Below are 16,628 nucleotides of genomic sequence, written 5' to 3' on the forward strand. Positions count from 1 at the left end.
TTTTTTGTTCAAAACTATTTTCAATGCACTGTTAATGCCACTGCATGTCAGAACCAGTTCAGTATTTAGTTCTGTGACTCATGGGATATGATCATTCTGACATCATGCTATCGGTGGTATTTATTTCCATTTTAGTAAGATTTTCTTACTTCTCTGCACAGCTTTTGATAATCTGGAGCTCTATAATGCTGCAACTCAGCCTGGTCACAAGCCATTTAATGTCCTTTCCGGATGTGTCCTTCAACAGTACTTTAAATATTTTACTTTAAACTGCCTATTGAAGATGATACCACCTTCAAAGAGCAGAACAGAGCGCTACACATCAACAGGACAGGAAGACATGAACAAGCTTAAACCATGAGCTTTAAGGAGAGAAAGAAATGAGTTTGTAACTGTCAAAATATTTAACAGTTTTGGTAGGCTGTATTCTAAGTCCTAGCCATAAAGGGTCTGAGGAACCTTCTCTCCAAAGATCAGCAACTGCCAGCTCACAAATTTTCTACTGCCAAATGATCTTCACGCAGGAGCAGCTATGCTTTCTTAGGGCCAGCTAAGTAAAACAAATGGAGATACGTTCACCAACAAGAAGGGGCCGATACTTGAGACTGGAAACATTCTGGTCACAGCTAAATCCTACATGAACACTGTCAACTCATGCACTTCTACTTCAAAAGGAATACACAGCACAAAGTTAACTACAGTATCCAAACTTACATAAAACACCTCCACAACTGTCTAACCTTGTTTTGCAGCTCTGCATGAATGGCTATAGTTTGCATCATAGTAACAATCTTAAGATTTGAGACCAAAGAAATGGAAAAACTTTGGGAGAGCTTAACATCAACTGCTAGAAAACAGAGACAAGACATTACAAAAAAATGGGGAAGCCAAGACTGTACACAGTCTTAGTGTTCATACTGCTTTTTGTATCCATACTTCATAAATCTGTGAAAATCATTTAACTACAAAACTTCAGGTAGAAAAATAACTGTAGATCTTGTCTATGTGTGTTATTAACATGTACCAGTATCAATTGTTTGTCAAGATACAGTGCAATACCTCTTTGAAATAAATTGCAAAGAGTCCAGAGAAAGACAGCAAGAGTACCTCATTCCTGGCATTTTACAGTAATGTAGTACGGAGTATTTGTCCATGGAGGCAAGTCAGAACAGCTACTGTACTTCCAAATGGAAACCAACTTATTTCATGTTAACTTGAAGCACAGCCAAAGTCCTTGAGGTGAGACAAGCCAGAAGCAACAGTTATCTAGACCTCAAGGAATTTTTCCTATGCCTTCAGGATACAAATCTTAAATATGATGACAGCATTTTCATCCAATGAAAGAATAAGCCAAAGAAAGAAAAATAAATGTAAACCAAGTTTATTTTGCTTTTAAGTAGTGTTCTTTAAGCACTACAGCATGGTAAACAATGTAAATTAGTATAAGTCATCTCAAAAGCCAGAGTTTTTTTTTTTTATTTTATGAGTTGTTAAAAAGATGCAGCCTATTCTAACAGGATAAATATTTTAACCATTTCACTTCGAGTTAATGAAGGCTCACAAATGAGCAACACTCCTCATTGAGGAAAACAAAAAGCTGTTGTCGACAAAGCGACAGCACACACACAAAAACAAAAGAACTGTGTAAAAATAACTAACTGTACTGTGTTCCCATACTCTTTAGAAGTTGCTTTACAATGGGATGATATGCACATGATCTTGCTGCAAACTTGCCATACAACTTGCAAATACATGTAGCCTAGCCTTACCACTCAGTCCAAAAAGCTGCTAACTGATCAAAACAAATGCAGCACTATAATCCTTTGCTTAACAATTAATTCAATCTGTTTTACTCATTACCTTTTCTCCTAGACTGCAGGACAGACTAGAAAGAAAATGATCCCGAATTAAAAAAATCGATACTCTTACAGGAAATTGTATTATTTTGCAATATAGTCTTTTACAAGTTATGTTTTGCCTATTTTCCCCTTAGCCACAAAATGGGCATGAAGTAATTACTTTGAAAATGCCTTAATTTTCAACTTCATGCAAACCTAAATAAAGATGACCAAACAAAAGCTTAAACAATGGAAGGATATTTCACAGAAAATTTCTTATACAAAAAACACATAAGAAAAAGGGCCACTAGGTGACATTTTAATTTACAAATTGGCATCATTTTGGTCAACAAATATCCAAGTGCTGTTTTCTTCTATCACAACAAAGTAGCTGTACAGAAAGAAAACTGCAAAACTTGTTTTATTTTTTTTAGTCACACATGTCCTCAGGAATTTCATGTGGATTAAGGATGCCAGGTACAGACATCTGCAATTTATGTTTCTCCTCTTGAGCCTGCCGAAGGGCTGTTTCTCTTTCCTCCAAGAATAAGTCTGATGTGTCTTCACCTGCAAATTCCTGTAAAATTCACACAAAATGATTAGTTTGTTGTCAAATGCTTTAGGCAGAGTAATAAGCTTCTAAAATCCAGAATGATACAGAAAACATTTTCCCTTCACATTCCCTGCCAGACTATTTCTTTGTTTTGCTTTCTGTTCTTAAGGGCAAAATTAATATAGAGGAATGCAAAATATTTTAAGGTTTTCACTGTGTATTACAGAACAATGCTACAGTAACCCAGCGTCTGGAGCATTATCACCATTAAAGCAGTATTGTTACAATTTTGAAATACCTGATGATTGTGGCTTCAAAACTAACAAACTTTTTCCTACAGTCTTCCTGAATTCTAGCCTCTTTAGAAAAATAAAAGCATGGCATTACTCTCTCAAGTTTCAAAACATGTCCCAATCCCAAGCAGAATTGAAACAAAATCTGGTTCAAAATCAACCTGCTTTAGTTCCTGTTAGAGTAAGCAGCCATCTGAGAGACATGAATTGTATGCACAGCGCAAAGTACGAGTGATGACACTTCAGCCTGATTTCTAAAATTAAATCACACTGAAATAGATTATATAATACATCAGTCATGCAAGCCATTTGACAGAGTTCTCACTACATTTGAAACAGCTGCAAAATAACTTGTACCTCCTAAACAAACACTGAGTGAACACTCTCTGAGTACTTCCCAATAACAGCATCTTGCTGAATAATCATTTTTAATTTCTTGAAAAAGCACGCCAAACATACCTTGATTTGGACCAGGAAATCCCTTAGGTGTTCCTTGAAGGCAGGAATATCCTGGTTTAAACTGAAGAGTCCTGTTACAAACAGCTTAACCTGGGCACTAACAGTAAACACATCAGTTAGTATTTCAGAATATAAGAACTCACTTAAAAGTATTAAAGAATCACGGCACACGTACTCTTGCAGGTGAGGAAACGCAGATTTGAGAAGATTAGCAACATACTCCTGAATAAACATCTGGTTGTTCACTGGATTTCCAGGGTTTAATGGAGTACTTATTTTTCCCTCTTCTACTAAGTTGAACATGTATGCAAGGATTGATGCATGCATTGTCAAACCTGAACAGATTGAAGTTAAACAGATGTGGTTATTATTGAGAACAGGATGCGTAACAGTATTTTCATGTTCAAAAGGATTGTTTTTATCAACCAGCTCACATATATGCGTTCTTACCAGCGGTGTGCGAGGTGTCTGTTACAACTGAGAAAATGTGCTGAAGGATATCACAGAAATATGTCTGATAGAAACTCTGGGCAGCAGTCTCTTCTTGTGCAACATTCTGTAGTAGAGTATAAAGTATCTGAAGTCCTGGAAAATAGGCATTAAAAAACTAAGTCGCCAACAGAACAATATTAAAGCCTCTGTGCATTTTTTTGCCTTTTCCAATATGATACTAATATCCCAAGGAATGATAGCCACCGAAAAGACAAGCATTACATGTGCAATGGTCTTCTCAGGCATTTCCTCACGTAGCCACTAGAGGGCTATAGCCACATTTACATGGCATGCCCATTGTATTTGCATTATTAGATGACAGAAGCATAAAGAACCAATCACATCAACTAGCGAAAGTGAGAGAAACACTCTACCAAAAGAAGTGTTGGCTAATTTAAGGAGGGAAAATGTTTCCATTTTTAGAATTACATGAAAACAATTACCTTACTAGGTGAAATGCAACTGAAAGGTATCTTACATCCCCATTCCCTCTGAACACTGATACAAGACAACTGGCTAAAAACTAAGTGGCTTCACAACAATCTTTTTATCCAGTAGTTGAGATAGTACACAAAGCCAAAGATATTAAGAAAAATGGGTTTGGAATAAGACTTTCATAAAATACACTCTCCTTGTATCCTTGATAACCCTCATTCTGGAGGACTTTTCAATTACTCAGGTTTGTTAAATGAGGTGACACACTCATTGCAGCTGCTTAACAAAATGTCATCCTAAATTTAAACAGCTTGCTTCTTAACAATCTAAGATGTTTCCTTTTCGTTATATCATGGGCTCGCCCCCAGACCTTGAGGAGTTCATCCCCAAATTATTTACTTTTCTACTGAACTTTTCAGCAGTTACTGAGCAACTGTCTTACTGAGGTGCTAAGTCAAACACTACAGGCAGCACCACAGGAGAGCTGTAACACCAGTTTTAGCAGGAGTGAGCTGTTGCATCAGTTCAACCATTTCAGAAAACTGCCAACCCTCACATCAAAAAGAAAGCAAGCAGAAACTGATAACTGTGCTCTCTAACAGCTGTGGGAGTGAAACATCATCCAAGTGTTTCAGCCCATGAATGTATGTATACCTGGCTGACAACCTGAAACAGACAGAACAGTATTATTCTTGTGCAAAAACAGCACAGAATCGTGTTACTTAAATATTAAATTTGAATAAAGAAAGAGGTACAAGAAAACAACCTACCAAAAAATATCTGATACTGCAAACTAAGTCTGCATGTTAAATGCTTTCATTACCTGTATCAGCAACATTTCTCATTGTATGTTTGAAAGCCCAAATAATAGAATCCAGAACAAGTTTGAACTGTGCAGGTGGAATGGCCAGGAAGGCTGGGAAGCAATGAGAATTTACAGCCTGGAGTAGCAAGAAGAAGTTTGTTCTATGTTCAGGATATTCTTCAAAGTCCTAGAAGGAGAGAAAGAGAGGGAAACCTTAAGTTTCCTAAAGACCCATCATAAGATGTTCTGTTAAGTAGAGTGGGTTGATAGCTGACATGGATCATTTAGCCCTCAAGTTTAAAATAAACTTAAATGCAAAGCAAAGGTTACATTTCTCAGTGAACTTTTCCCCCCAGTTTTCCACACCAAAACTTGATAAGACCATCTTCTAGAATTACACAACATTGACAGGCTGAGCCACATTATGTCAGTACGCAACCTTAATCACTACTCAGTCCACAGATAAGACAGACGGTCTCAACACTGGTTAAGCACCTATGTTGCTATGGGGCACAATTTCCAGTTGTACTCTATTGCAAAGTAGCATTAATTCAACTGGTAGTGCTCAAGTATTATGCAAATACTTGCACACTTTCGCATAACAACTGCATTGGTGAGGAAATACTCAAAATGACTGATCAGTACTTATGTTCATAAATTCTAAATATTTATGGGTTTTAGCAGTTAGTCCTACACTGATATTTGACTGAAGTGCACTTATGCTTCCAGATGCACAACATTCCAAGTCCCTAGAATAGGAAAAATTACTAATGACTTAAATCAAAAGCTAAACAGAAACTTAAAGGCAATAAGATTAAGATATCCAACTAGACAGCCAGACTTCAGAACAAGTACATTTGTTTGAGCAGAAAGTGCCGCAAATGCACCTTGTGATTGCAAAAAACAGGGAGACGATCCACAAGACACCACATATGGAAATGATATTCACAGAAAAAAGACATGAACTCCCGCTTAATTTCCCCAAGATGAAAGCTGTGTAGCAACTCTACATTCGCTACTCCCTTCTTTGCAAGAAAAGGATCTCTTGCATTTAGAGATGTACTAACAGCCAAGGCTAGTAGTCCTATAAAACTCCATTTTCTTTTGTCTTCAGTCACTAGGGAGATGTCTTATCCAAAGTTTAAATATAAATAAATACCTTGTTGATCATATTTAATGTGCACTCAAAAACAGCATCAAATATCTGAGGTATTTCAGCAGTAATGTGTCCACCCAGCTTGTTTACAATGATAGCCATGGTACTAAGTACTTCGGGTTCTCTAGCAGCTGGAACATTTCTCTGGTAGTCAATGAGAACTGCATCCAACAAGGGAGGAACAAAGTTTTCAGCTACCTAATTGGAAGAGTAAGCCACAGTTATAACAATGCAGTTATTGAACAAAGTCTCTAGCATACAGTTTATAGTGAAGTTCACTGTCTAGTTACAGGAGGTACTTTTCGTAAGGAAGCTGAAGTACATTACACTTCCATAACCCCACCACCACCCTCTGGATCCATCCATCAGGGCTGCCATTAGGGTTCTCTGAACCCTCCATGATTCACTTTTAAGATTACTCTCAGCCAAAATGAACTGAGTATCTATCTCAAAGGTAGCTCCAGTTTACCTCTGTATGATCGTATTTTCTCCTTTATATTTTATAGGCCTCCTGAAGCAAGTTCTTCTGAACAACTGAACAAAAGAGAGTTCTTCCTAATTTTTTTGTATAAAATGAATCTACTCACCATCTGAGGATCACTGGACCTGCTAACCCAGCCAGAAATTAGTTTTAAAGTTTCCCTTTTTACAGTCCTCATACTTCTAATCAAGGGCTGCTTTGTTACCATTTCACCTGAAAAGTTTTAAAGCTTCAGTTAATCAGGTAAGGTGTAACAAAAAGACTGATATTACAACACAGACAACGCTTGATTTTTAAATACTACTTTGTGCATATTGTGCAAATACAAAAACCTACCTCCCCATTCTTAGCTCCATAGGCCCAAGTTGCCATTTAGCATTACAAAACTACTACTGACAGTACCCTACTTAGAGTGCAAAAACAAAGCTGCAGCTTACTTTTCAAGGGAAATCATGTATTTACTTAATTACATGGACTGAACTTACATCTGGTTCTCATTAAGTGACAGGGGGGAGAACAAGAAAGTGTCTGATTTCAAATTAAGAGAAATAATCCTTCCACTTGTCTTTGCACACAAAGTCCACACTTATTCTTAAGAAGTCTTATCCTTAGTTCAGTTTCTTACCCCTAAATGAATGAATCTCATCAGTGAAACCTGATCTAATTAACCGCGCAGCCATACAACCATTACAGTACACACATGGGAAAACCTGAAGAGTGCAGCCAGAAAGAGAGAAGTAGGATTGCTCATGCTGGCATCAGAGCCACCTCTGGCAAGACAGAGCCAGTTGTAAAAACATACTCCAAGGCAACTGTAGTCACAGTAGTTGCTGATGAAGTGGCATGTCAGGACTACAGTCCTAGCAAGTGCTTCTGAAATGTCACTGTCTCTGACACAGGCAAATTCTGGCCATTAGAGCTGCAGAATTAAGAGGTATTGATTTCTTGGCCAGTTTCGCACTGAATTCTGAGAAGCTACTTCAAGTTAAACCTGCTGCTTAGTTACCAAGTTGTATTTAACATTCACATTTCCAAGCATCATTGTCTGCACCAGCAAGAAAACTGGTCATAACACAGAATTCCATAACTGACTCACTTAATCTTGTAATGAACTACTACAGAAGCACATTATACCAAGATAGATATCCATAGGCCCTAGTTTTTCTAGTAAAAATAGGTTGGGTAATTGGTAATTCCTTCTCAATTATTGCAAGCCTGGTTTATCACGACTTTCAGGTATCTTCATTACAGTTACATTTCTGTAATAAAGCTATACAGCAGTCACAGTATCATACCAAAACCCTGCCAACATCTTTTGAAAAAGTGAATGAGATTCTGTTTAAAGGTAGTCTTTTAATATTCAAAATTAAAGTAAGCTAAAAGAGCAACTACTACAACTTTATCTCAGCAAGATGACTACTAGAAGCACCCTTCCTAAACTTTCTCATCTATAGGTGTTTTTTTCCTCCCTCTAAAAACAGGAATTCTTTATTTCAATAAAACCTTGTTAACAAAAAAAAAATCTAAGCAAGCACTTTCAGTCATTCTCCACTTTGCCAAACAGTGAAATTAACCCAGTAAAATTAGCCTAATAGAAATGTATGATGACATACATTGCTAACCCCCATTTTTCAGGAAGAAAATGGAATTGCTTACCATTAGCCTGAATGGCTGCAGAAATATTTTCACTTAGGCACTTGTACACATTCAGCATATCTAAATAAATTCTTCCAAGCTGAATCACAAAGGGGTGGCCAACTGCTTTACATGCTCTGACATTGGTTTTCAGAATACTACCAAGCTGCTTAACTGTTTCAGGATCCTTTAGAATATCAACATTCTGTTAAAAAAAAAATTAAGAGTCCACTTTGTTTAGTGAATAACACTGCCCTTTAGCTTTCAATATAAAAGTGTAGGTTTAAATAATTTATATTACACACTGCATTAAAGAACATATCACTGAAATATACAGGCTTTATATATATTGCTGTTTGCTTCACAGCCACTACCTCAAAACAGAGATTTAGGATAAAACTTAAGATTGATTTAATTCTGCTCTTCTGCCGAAGTATTTTTGCTGCAGTGGTACACAAGCATCACTCTAGTTGAAGAAAGAAAAAAACAAAAACAAAACAAAACACAAAAAGGAGAGAATAAGAAGGTGAAACCAGACAGAAGTGGTCCAATGAAAAGGCAGTATGTTCTTGTTTTAAGAAGGAAGCCAGCACAAGAAATGTAACTCAAGCTTCCTTAAGTGTCAGGATCTTAGATTAACTCAAAATGGATCAATCTCTTGGGCAGTGCAAGACTGTTGTTCTTTAATGTGTGGAGATAAAGTATTTTGGAGAGACTGAAAGAAATGAAGGATAAAAGTAGGAAATAAAGATGTGTTTTAAGAGCATGATAGAATAGGAAGAAGGAAGAGTGAACAGTATTTTTAGCATTTTAATTTTTCTGTTATTCAGAAAAAACCCCACTCCTAAGCCAGGTGAAAGGAAGCCTTGGAAAAAACTATTGAAGCATATTCTATACAGTAACAGAAAATTGTCCTTTAAATCAGATGAAAACCAGTACTTATTTTATCACTTAAGTCTCCTATCCCAAAGCAACACTTTTACTGTCATGTCAATCACTGCTTTAGCCATCATTTAATAATGTCGACCACAGCTATGTACACTTAACGTCATGTCATGTGAAAAATAAGCCCAGGGTAAAAGGAACATTTAGCAGGTTTTCTTTACCTGAACATAGAATACACTTAAAATTCATGAGCTTACTTTTGTTGCCTGTTGAATTATGCTGTCCCATACTTGATTAGGTAGCAACATGTATTTTTCTATCAGATGCTCCTGCACAGTCTGGTCTGTCTGTGCCCCAATCATGTATCCTACTGCTTCATAGAATGTATGCACCTGATTGGAATTAACACAACAAGTCAAACAGGAAGGTTAAAAAATTAGAGTACAGAAAATCTTACACTGTTCTGAACTAACATATAGTGAAAGCTGAAAATGGGTTTCACTGTCTAAATACCTTTCCCCCTTGACTTTACAAGATACTTCTTTCATCATGTATAAAACAAACCTCCATCCCCTTCCCTTCAAATGCCACTATATACATCCCAAAGTCTTCATTTTGCCATCATATCCTGAGGTGTGGAAACTCAGATACGCCACTTAACTCTTAACTAAATATTACCAGACACATTTAAACTGTGGACTGGATTACATCACTCCTTTAAGCACCTTTTTCCAGATGTCAGATCCACTCTGCCCAAAGTTTCCATATATTATTGCAAAATCTCAGTGTGTTGCATGTGTGCACTGCACTCTCACTTCATGAGCTGTGCACTTCCTAGACAAATGCGCTTTTGGATTGTCCTTCGCTTCCCCTTCATCAATACAAGAGCTATAGGTATACTATTATACTAGAATATTACTCTTTCCTGAATTAGAACCAGAAAATTAGGTTCGGTATCTTCTTTACTTGTTGAAATTTTGATTTCGGGAATGTTTTAACTAAATGCATTTTAGTTCTGCTTCCAAGCATTCTGACTGAGATCCCAATAATGCCACCTGATCATATACTATTGATGCCATAACACTGTCACAACACTGTCACTAACAAGAAACTAAGGAATGTAATTTGAGCCTTGAAAACCACCGCTACATTTCAATATGAAACAACTTTTAGTTAGTCTTTAAGAATTATCCACAACCCTGAATTAAACATACCTGTTGAGGCTGAAGGTCACAGATGATTGTATTAATATTGTTCAAGATTTCATCAATAAATGGCATGACCTCTCCCACTTGAACCTGAACAAAATGTCGGCGGCATTTTTGTGCTATTTTTATGAAGGTATCACAAGCCATATCCTGGACGCCATCATGGGTTTCTAAATTAAATCAAGTCAGTTAGCATTGTATTTTCCACACCCATGTACATGTATGGCCATTTTTTTTTTTAATATTTAATTAAAACAGCAAGTAAAAACCAGATAATTACCATGCATAAATTCAAACAGCTTGTTGACTACAGTCTTCAAAAATTTCCAGTGAGCTCTCAGAAACCGTGGGTATTGACCTACTATATACATTATATTTGATGCAATAATGGCTTTATTGTCTTTTCCTCGCTTTTGTTCACAGAGTCCCAGGAGATCCTACAACATAACATATTTTTAGTTTCCTCTCCAAGTCTGTCCAGCTCAATTAAAAGTACTACAAGAAAGTATACAATCCTACAAGGACCTATATTAAAGGAAAGTGGTTGCCCCAGTCAATTTCAAAGTCCAAAGGAAAAAAAAAACCACACAAGAAAACAAACAAAAAACCACTAAGTGGATTAAGATTGCATAATATTTAAATTTAAATTTCAACCAAACCAGGAACACTGTATTTTCAACTATGGAATCTCCATTTGAAATGCATCTAAAGATTTCTGCAGGGGGGACTTCTAAAAGCCTCACAGCATTTAATACTGACCAAGTAGTTGATATCAATATAGATTCCACATCAAATAAGGGAAATTAAACTAAATCTTCTATATGATTTTATGGAACTTGTTAAAGTAAGGTCCATTACTCTTGTAAAAACTGTTCTGTTCCCGCACTCTTTCCATGCATGTATTTACCAAAACTTCACTCCGATTAATGAATATTTGGAAAATGGCAAAATAACAGGGTTTTAGCTAGTTAACAAAGTGGGTTATTTTGGCACTCTCCTTGATTTCATCAGCAATTCCTTTCCATCTCTTCTGCATCCCCAGAGAAAAACACTTCAGCATAAACTAAATTTTTATCCCTGAAATTTTCACAGCAAAAAGGCTATTTGGGATTAATGCATGATTCATGGCTAAAGAATTTATCAGCCTTAAATTCAGGATATAAGATTTCCTATTAATCAACTTAATCTTATCAATGTGCTGCTTGCTTACTAAGCTTACTAAGAACATACAGCAGTATTTTTGCTGTAGCTTACTAAGAACATAGAGCAGTATTTTCGTAAACTTAAGTTTCTTGAGCATAAACTATGAAGTGTGACAAAACTGTCAGTTTTGCACCATGATACCTTAATTACTGTAACAAGAAATCTTTTTTCATCTTCTTCATGCATTGCACCACTGATTGATCCTATAGCCCAACATAGAGTATTCAAATTTTTCCACGACCATTCTGTTCCATTCACTTGATTGTGAAGTTTTTCAGTCATAATTCGTTCTGTGTCTGCATAATCCAGATGCGTAAGATAAACTGAAAGACATCAACATTGAACAGGCACATTTTAAAGCAACAACCTGGATCACAACTCCATAGGCAAAGTTAAATTTGTTTTAAGAAAAAGACAACCAAATTGTTAGGCAAGTACAACACTTCTTTCCTGAACTCATGACAGAATGAGTTAAAAATTTAACACACAAATTTGTTAAAGCTGTATTTTAAAGATAGACAATAAACTTTATTGAGAACCTATGTTTTTTCTAAGGAACTTCAGCAAATACACGACATGCAACTGATGTGAAAAGTCTAAATCAATGATGTCTCACATACCAGTCAAATCAGTAAAGTTGTTAAGTTAAATTATTAACAAAAGGCATACATGCTGACAGTCTATAGGGAATACAGGATTGTCTACTTATGGGGGACATCCCGTTTTCTTCTGTTCATTATTTCAGTTTCATTAAGTCTGCTGGTTGCAATAACCCACCAATAAAGTGGAGATGGTGCTCCTAACCGTGTCTAGTTGGGAAGATTCAAGTATCACAACTCAAGACACTCCCATCAACACCTAACAAGATTAGGGTCTCTAATACAAAATTCTAAATCCCAGCAAGTCAAAAGCAATTTAAGGCCAGATTCAGAAACAGACTTTTCCTGTGCCACAGAATACAGCTTCCACCACATTCTCGTTTTTGAAGTGAATCTTAAAGAGAATATGCTATAAGCAATAGTTAGCACCAGAAATCTGACACTAACTAAATCTGCATTTCCACACAAATAAATCCTGTACCTGGAAGTATAACTGAGGCTCGGGACATACAGTAATAATATACTAAATGAAACATTTAAAACAATAAATCAAAATAATTCTTTTAATGTTCCATATGAAAATATATTAGAACAGTTAATCTAACACTGGCTGTGCCTACATCACAAGTACAAAGGTGAGAAGAAAAAATGAAAATCCACACTTTGCATCACAGGTTTTTTTCCCCTCTGCTCCTAGTCCATAAACCTGCTATTGAACACTCAGTGTTTTCTTAAGGCATTTGATTGAAAAATACTTGGCATTGAAGGTTTGATGTCCTAAACACATCACAAGTCTAATCACCCCCCCACCCCCTCAAGTTACAGTTAGGACTCTGAAATTTTTTCCTTAAGAATACTCAAGTTATAATTACAATACATAGGGGCTATCAATTTACTGATAAAATGGTCACAGTTGAACAGTTGAACAGACTTCTAAAGGTAATAGTATAATATTATACACACACTAAAAATAAAATACACTTGCTACATTAAATGCTATAGAAGCACTGACTCTGGTGTTCTTCAGTGTATTCACAGCTTTCAACTATTTTTATTTTTCCTACACGACATGTAATTAACTGCAGCTTTTGTACTTTCAAGCAAGGTCATGACAAGAGCTCAGCACTAACTTTGGAAAACATTTTTGAAGCTTAAGTTCAGGCTGGAATTTCGCATTTTGTTTAAGAATACTACAAATAAATTTGAAAGTATTTAGAAGACCTATCGAAAGAAGAAATCGTTTTTGCTGAGGAGTGCTTGGTTTACACAAGACTACAACTACAAGTGAATTAATAACCAGCAAGTCCACTTCAGAAAAATCCTTCCAATTTAACAGCTTTCTGACAAAACTAAGGATTCACTGGATCCAAAACATTTTGGTAAAGGACTATCAAAAGGTATTGTTCAATGGGAAAAGGCAAGGAAAAAAATTAAGCAGCGTATTACTACTTAACCAAGCTATACAACACTACATGCTTAAAACGGAAACCTTCAGACCAACATTGCCTCCTGCCTTTCAAGTTTGTGTACTACTCCTCACTGAACCATTTTACCCACACATAATTCAGTTAAGCTAACATTCTGTAATGTATGTGCTGCTGATGCAGCTGCACAGACCTACAACACAAAAATACCAGCTATTACACTCACCCAGTGTTTCTCTCATATTTTTATACAAGTTTATGGAATCTGTATCCTTCATGAATTCTCGTACTACTTCCCCTTGGTCATTTTCCACAACTAAGACTTCTTCAGGTTTAGCCATACGGCTAACCATTAGCAACCGAACCTGTGCATTGCAAAGGAAAGTTAAAATTGAATCAAACTGTAACATGACAATACACACATAGCTCCACAGGTGTTTCCAGAGCACTCTGGTCAGTCTGACCCATATAAATGAAGGGCAGATCCAGCACTTCATGAGGCTAGTTCACATTAAGATTCTACAGACTTGTTAACCAAAAAGCCATTAAGAACAAAGCCTGCTGATTTCTCTCTCTACATGAACAATCTGAGTAGTCAAAAAAAAAAATTAAACACCCAACCTCCTATCAAGTATACTTTCTAGAGCCTCAAAATGCATATGTAATATTAAGGGTCTTTTAAAGACCACTTTTTCCATACACACACATTTTTTCCTCCAACTGTAACACTCCAGCCTTTATCTGTTTAAAGAAACAGCTTCATACAGATTGTTTTTTAGGTTGTCTTACATTTGCAATTAAGTACCTTAAAAAACCTGAAACACTGTATTAATACTCCTGTCATACACTAGTGTCATTTTAAAGTATTTTTGCAATTGCAACCCATTAAATCAATTACCAACTACTCAAAGCAAGAAAAGTTTTTTTACGTCACTCCTTACATCAAGCAGAATCTCTAATCCAGGAATAGTACCTAAATCTTTACAGTACCTTTACTTAAGCATGGATTACCTTGGACAATACAGGCAAATAAAGCTGTCTCCTTGGAGGTACATCAAAGTGTTGACTTGCCGAAAGCAACGGAGAAGCAGATGTTGAAAACGGGCTTTCCCTGTAGAGCTCAGCAGCTAGATGATTCCAATATTCAAGACAAATCTTGAAAATTTCAGTTTCTTCAACTTCTGATACCAACAACATATAATGAAGAGCCTGTAAAAGTGTGGTTTAAACATCTGATTACTAATTAATTTAGCAGATAAAAACATTGCTTCAAGTTCAGTTATCCCAATACTGATAAAATGCCAAATTCACATAAAAGTTAGGACAAAGAGGCATTAACATTGCAATGACATCACTTACAAGTCAAATTCTAACCAGTGGAGCAACTCAGGGGAAAAAAAAAGCACTCTGTCAGTTACTGTTATTTTCAAAGTATGTATCAACTCTTAAACCTAAAGCAGCCTAAAGACACCTTAAAAAACACCACAGCCAAATAAGCGTGTTTGTAAGTTATCAAACTCACAGCCTGTGGAGCTTCTGCATGATACTTTATTTTAGAGCCTCAAAAACCCCTCAACAGCTCATTTCAATGACTGCTATTCTCAAGACTATTACTCCTACTTTGTTCTGGATCCTTACACACTGAAGAACTGTAGGCAACCATCAAAGCCATACTGCTTGCTTGCGTTCCACAGAAGTCATCTATCAGAAGCCATTTTCCATTTCTTTACTAATAGATCAGCCACAGCAGTCTGATAAGGGAAGGCCACTGATGCAATTCTGACATTCACATACCAACCATAGAAATTAGAACTCCATAGCCCAGTATTTTTGCATAGCCTCTTTTTCAGTCTCCTGGTAAAAGACACCAAAGCAATAACCCACCAGCAAAAACAGAACAAAACAATGAGATCTGAAGACATTTTCACAGCCTAAATACTACAGGAACTCAAAGCATTTTAGATGGTAAAGACCTGATTCAGCATCTATATCTACAATGTCAAAAGAGGAATTCAAAAAAGAACCATTCATTAGTCTTACACAATTTTTCTTAGTAATTTTACTTGCAATAACTGATGTAGCTCCTTTGCTAGTCTACACAGGTCCAACAAATCCACTGAACAATTTCAGAATATCTGACACATCCAAAGTGCAGGAATAAACAGGTTAGAATGACACAGAACTCTTCAAGTAACTGTCTAACTACATTCTATTACACTGCAATTATGAAAGCCTAATCTGCAGCCATTTTAGGCCAGCCTAAGTACTTCATGGAACATTTCAACATACTGTACAACAAGTCATTCAGAATTGAGTTTTGTAGATGTCAGTGTTAAAGAAGAATTTAACAGTTATACTGGACAAGAGAGGAGGCCGATACCTAAAAACTGCACTCTAACTTACACACAACTGCACAGGACACACAACAGTCAGCTGCTTACAAAGGTCTTCCTAACAAAGCCTCACCATTGGTAGAAACTTGAGCTGTACTGCCCCAATTCGGTTATTTTGAAAGCTTATAACTTGCAAGTTCAGGAATTTCGGAACTGCTGATAGTTGCTCTTTTTGAAATAAAAAAAAAGATGGACTAAGAGGAGTGTCACTAAGTGAACTACAATTTGGTATCTGTAACCAACTTATAAATGCACTTTTTTTGTAGAGGGCTACCTCCTGAAAAAATGTATTGAGAATTCTAGCTGCAAAATGGACTAGAATTCAGACGGACACATTAGATTATGGCTAATCCACCTGCAAGACATACTTCCCCCTCCCAATGGAATCTGGTCTCTGGGTTTAAACTGTGGTATCGTTTCTCTACCTCTGTCTCAGGGCAGTTCCTCACCCTGTTGCCTCCGTACCTGCACAGGGCTTGGTTCTGGGCACAGCAAGTGGTGCTTCAAGGGGCTACGGAGCCAGTTTCATCCCCTTGGAGCTCACCAGTGGGAGGCAGCTAGCAAAAAATGTCACCACACAACAGCTCACCCTCAGTAAAATTTTTATTCACAATTAGAACACACACAACTGAAAAACCCTGATTTTATGATCTAGCCCTGCTACAGTATGAGGCAGTACCGTGAGTGTTTAGTAGTCACCTAGAATTTAAGCCTTTCTAACCCTTCATTCTTAGCTGAATTTCCAATAATCTCAACAGATCCCAGTGGT

At 36.6% G+C, this 16,628-nt stretch overlaps 1 protein-coding gene across 4 annotated transcripts in view; it reads right to left on the reverse strand.

Annotated features, from left to right (window-relative positions):
* Positions 1–1,452: 1,452 nt before the first annotated feature.
* XPO1 (exportin 1) overlaps positions 1,453–16,628 on the reverse strand; it is a 39,840-nt gene continuing 24,664 nt past the window's right edge. For 3 of the 4 annotated variants that reach the window (XM_086482282.1, XM_086482281.1, XM_086482283.1), the window contains 14 exons: positions 14,478–14,675; positions 13,693–13,831; positions 11,585–11,766; positions 10,521–10,677; positions 10,247–10,410; positions 9,290–9,424; positions 8,169–8,352; positions 6,619–6,725; positions 6,035–6,229; positions 4,894–5,062; positions 3,594–3,728; positions 3,319–3,478; positions 3,144–3,240; positions 1,453–2,415 (listed from right to left, as the gene is read on the reverse strand). In XM_086482282.1, coding sequence (XP_086338408.1) covers positions 2,269–2,415; positions 3,144–3,240; positions 3,319–3,478; positions 3,594–3,728; positions 4,894–5,062; positions 6,035–6,229; positions 6,619–6,725; positions 8,169–8,352; positions 9,290–9,424; positions 10,247–10,410; positions 10,521–10,677; positions 11,585–11,766; positions 13,693–13,831; positions 14,478–14,675 — 2,169 coding nt within the window. In that variant the 3' untranslated portion in view covers positions 1,453–2,268. Of the gene's footprint in view, positions 2,416–3,143; positions 3,241–3,318; positions 3,479–3,593; positions 3,729–4,893; positions 5,063–6,034; positions 6,230–6,618; positions 6,726–8,168; positions 8,353–9,289; positions 9,425–10,246; positions 10,411–10,520; positions 10,678–11,584; positions 11,767–13,692; positions 13,832–14,477; positions 14,676–16,628 lie in introns of those variants that run through there. The other variant, XM_086482284.1, reaches the window with a different exon arrangement.

This window comes from Leptosomus discolor, chromosome 2, assembly GCF_034619465.1.
Source record: "Leptosomus discolor isolate bLepDis1 chromosome 2, bLepDis1.hap2, whole genome shotgun sequence".
NCBI lineage: Eukaryota > Metazoa > Chordata > Aves > Leptosomiformes > Leptosomidae > Leptosomus > Leptosomus discolor.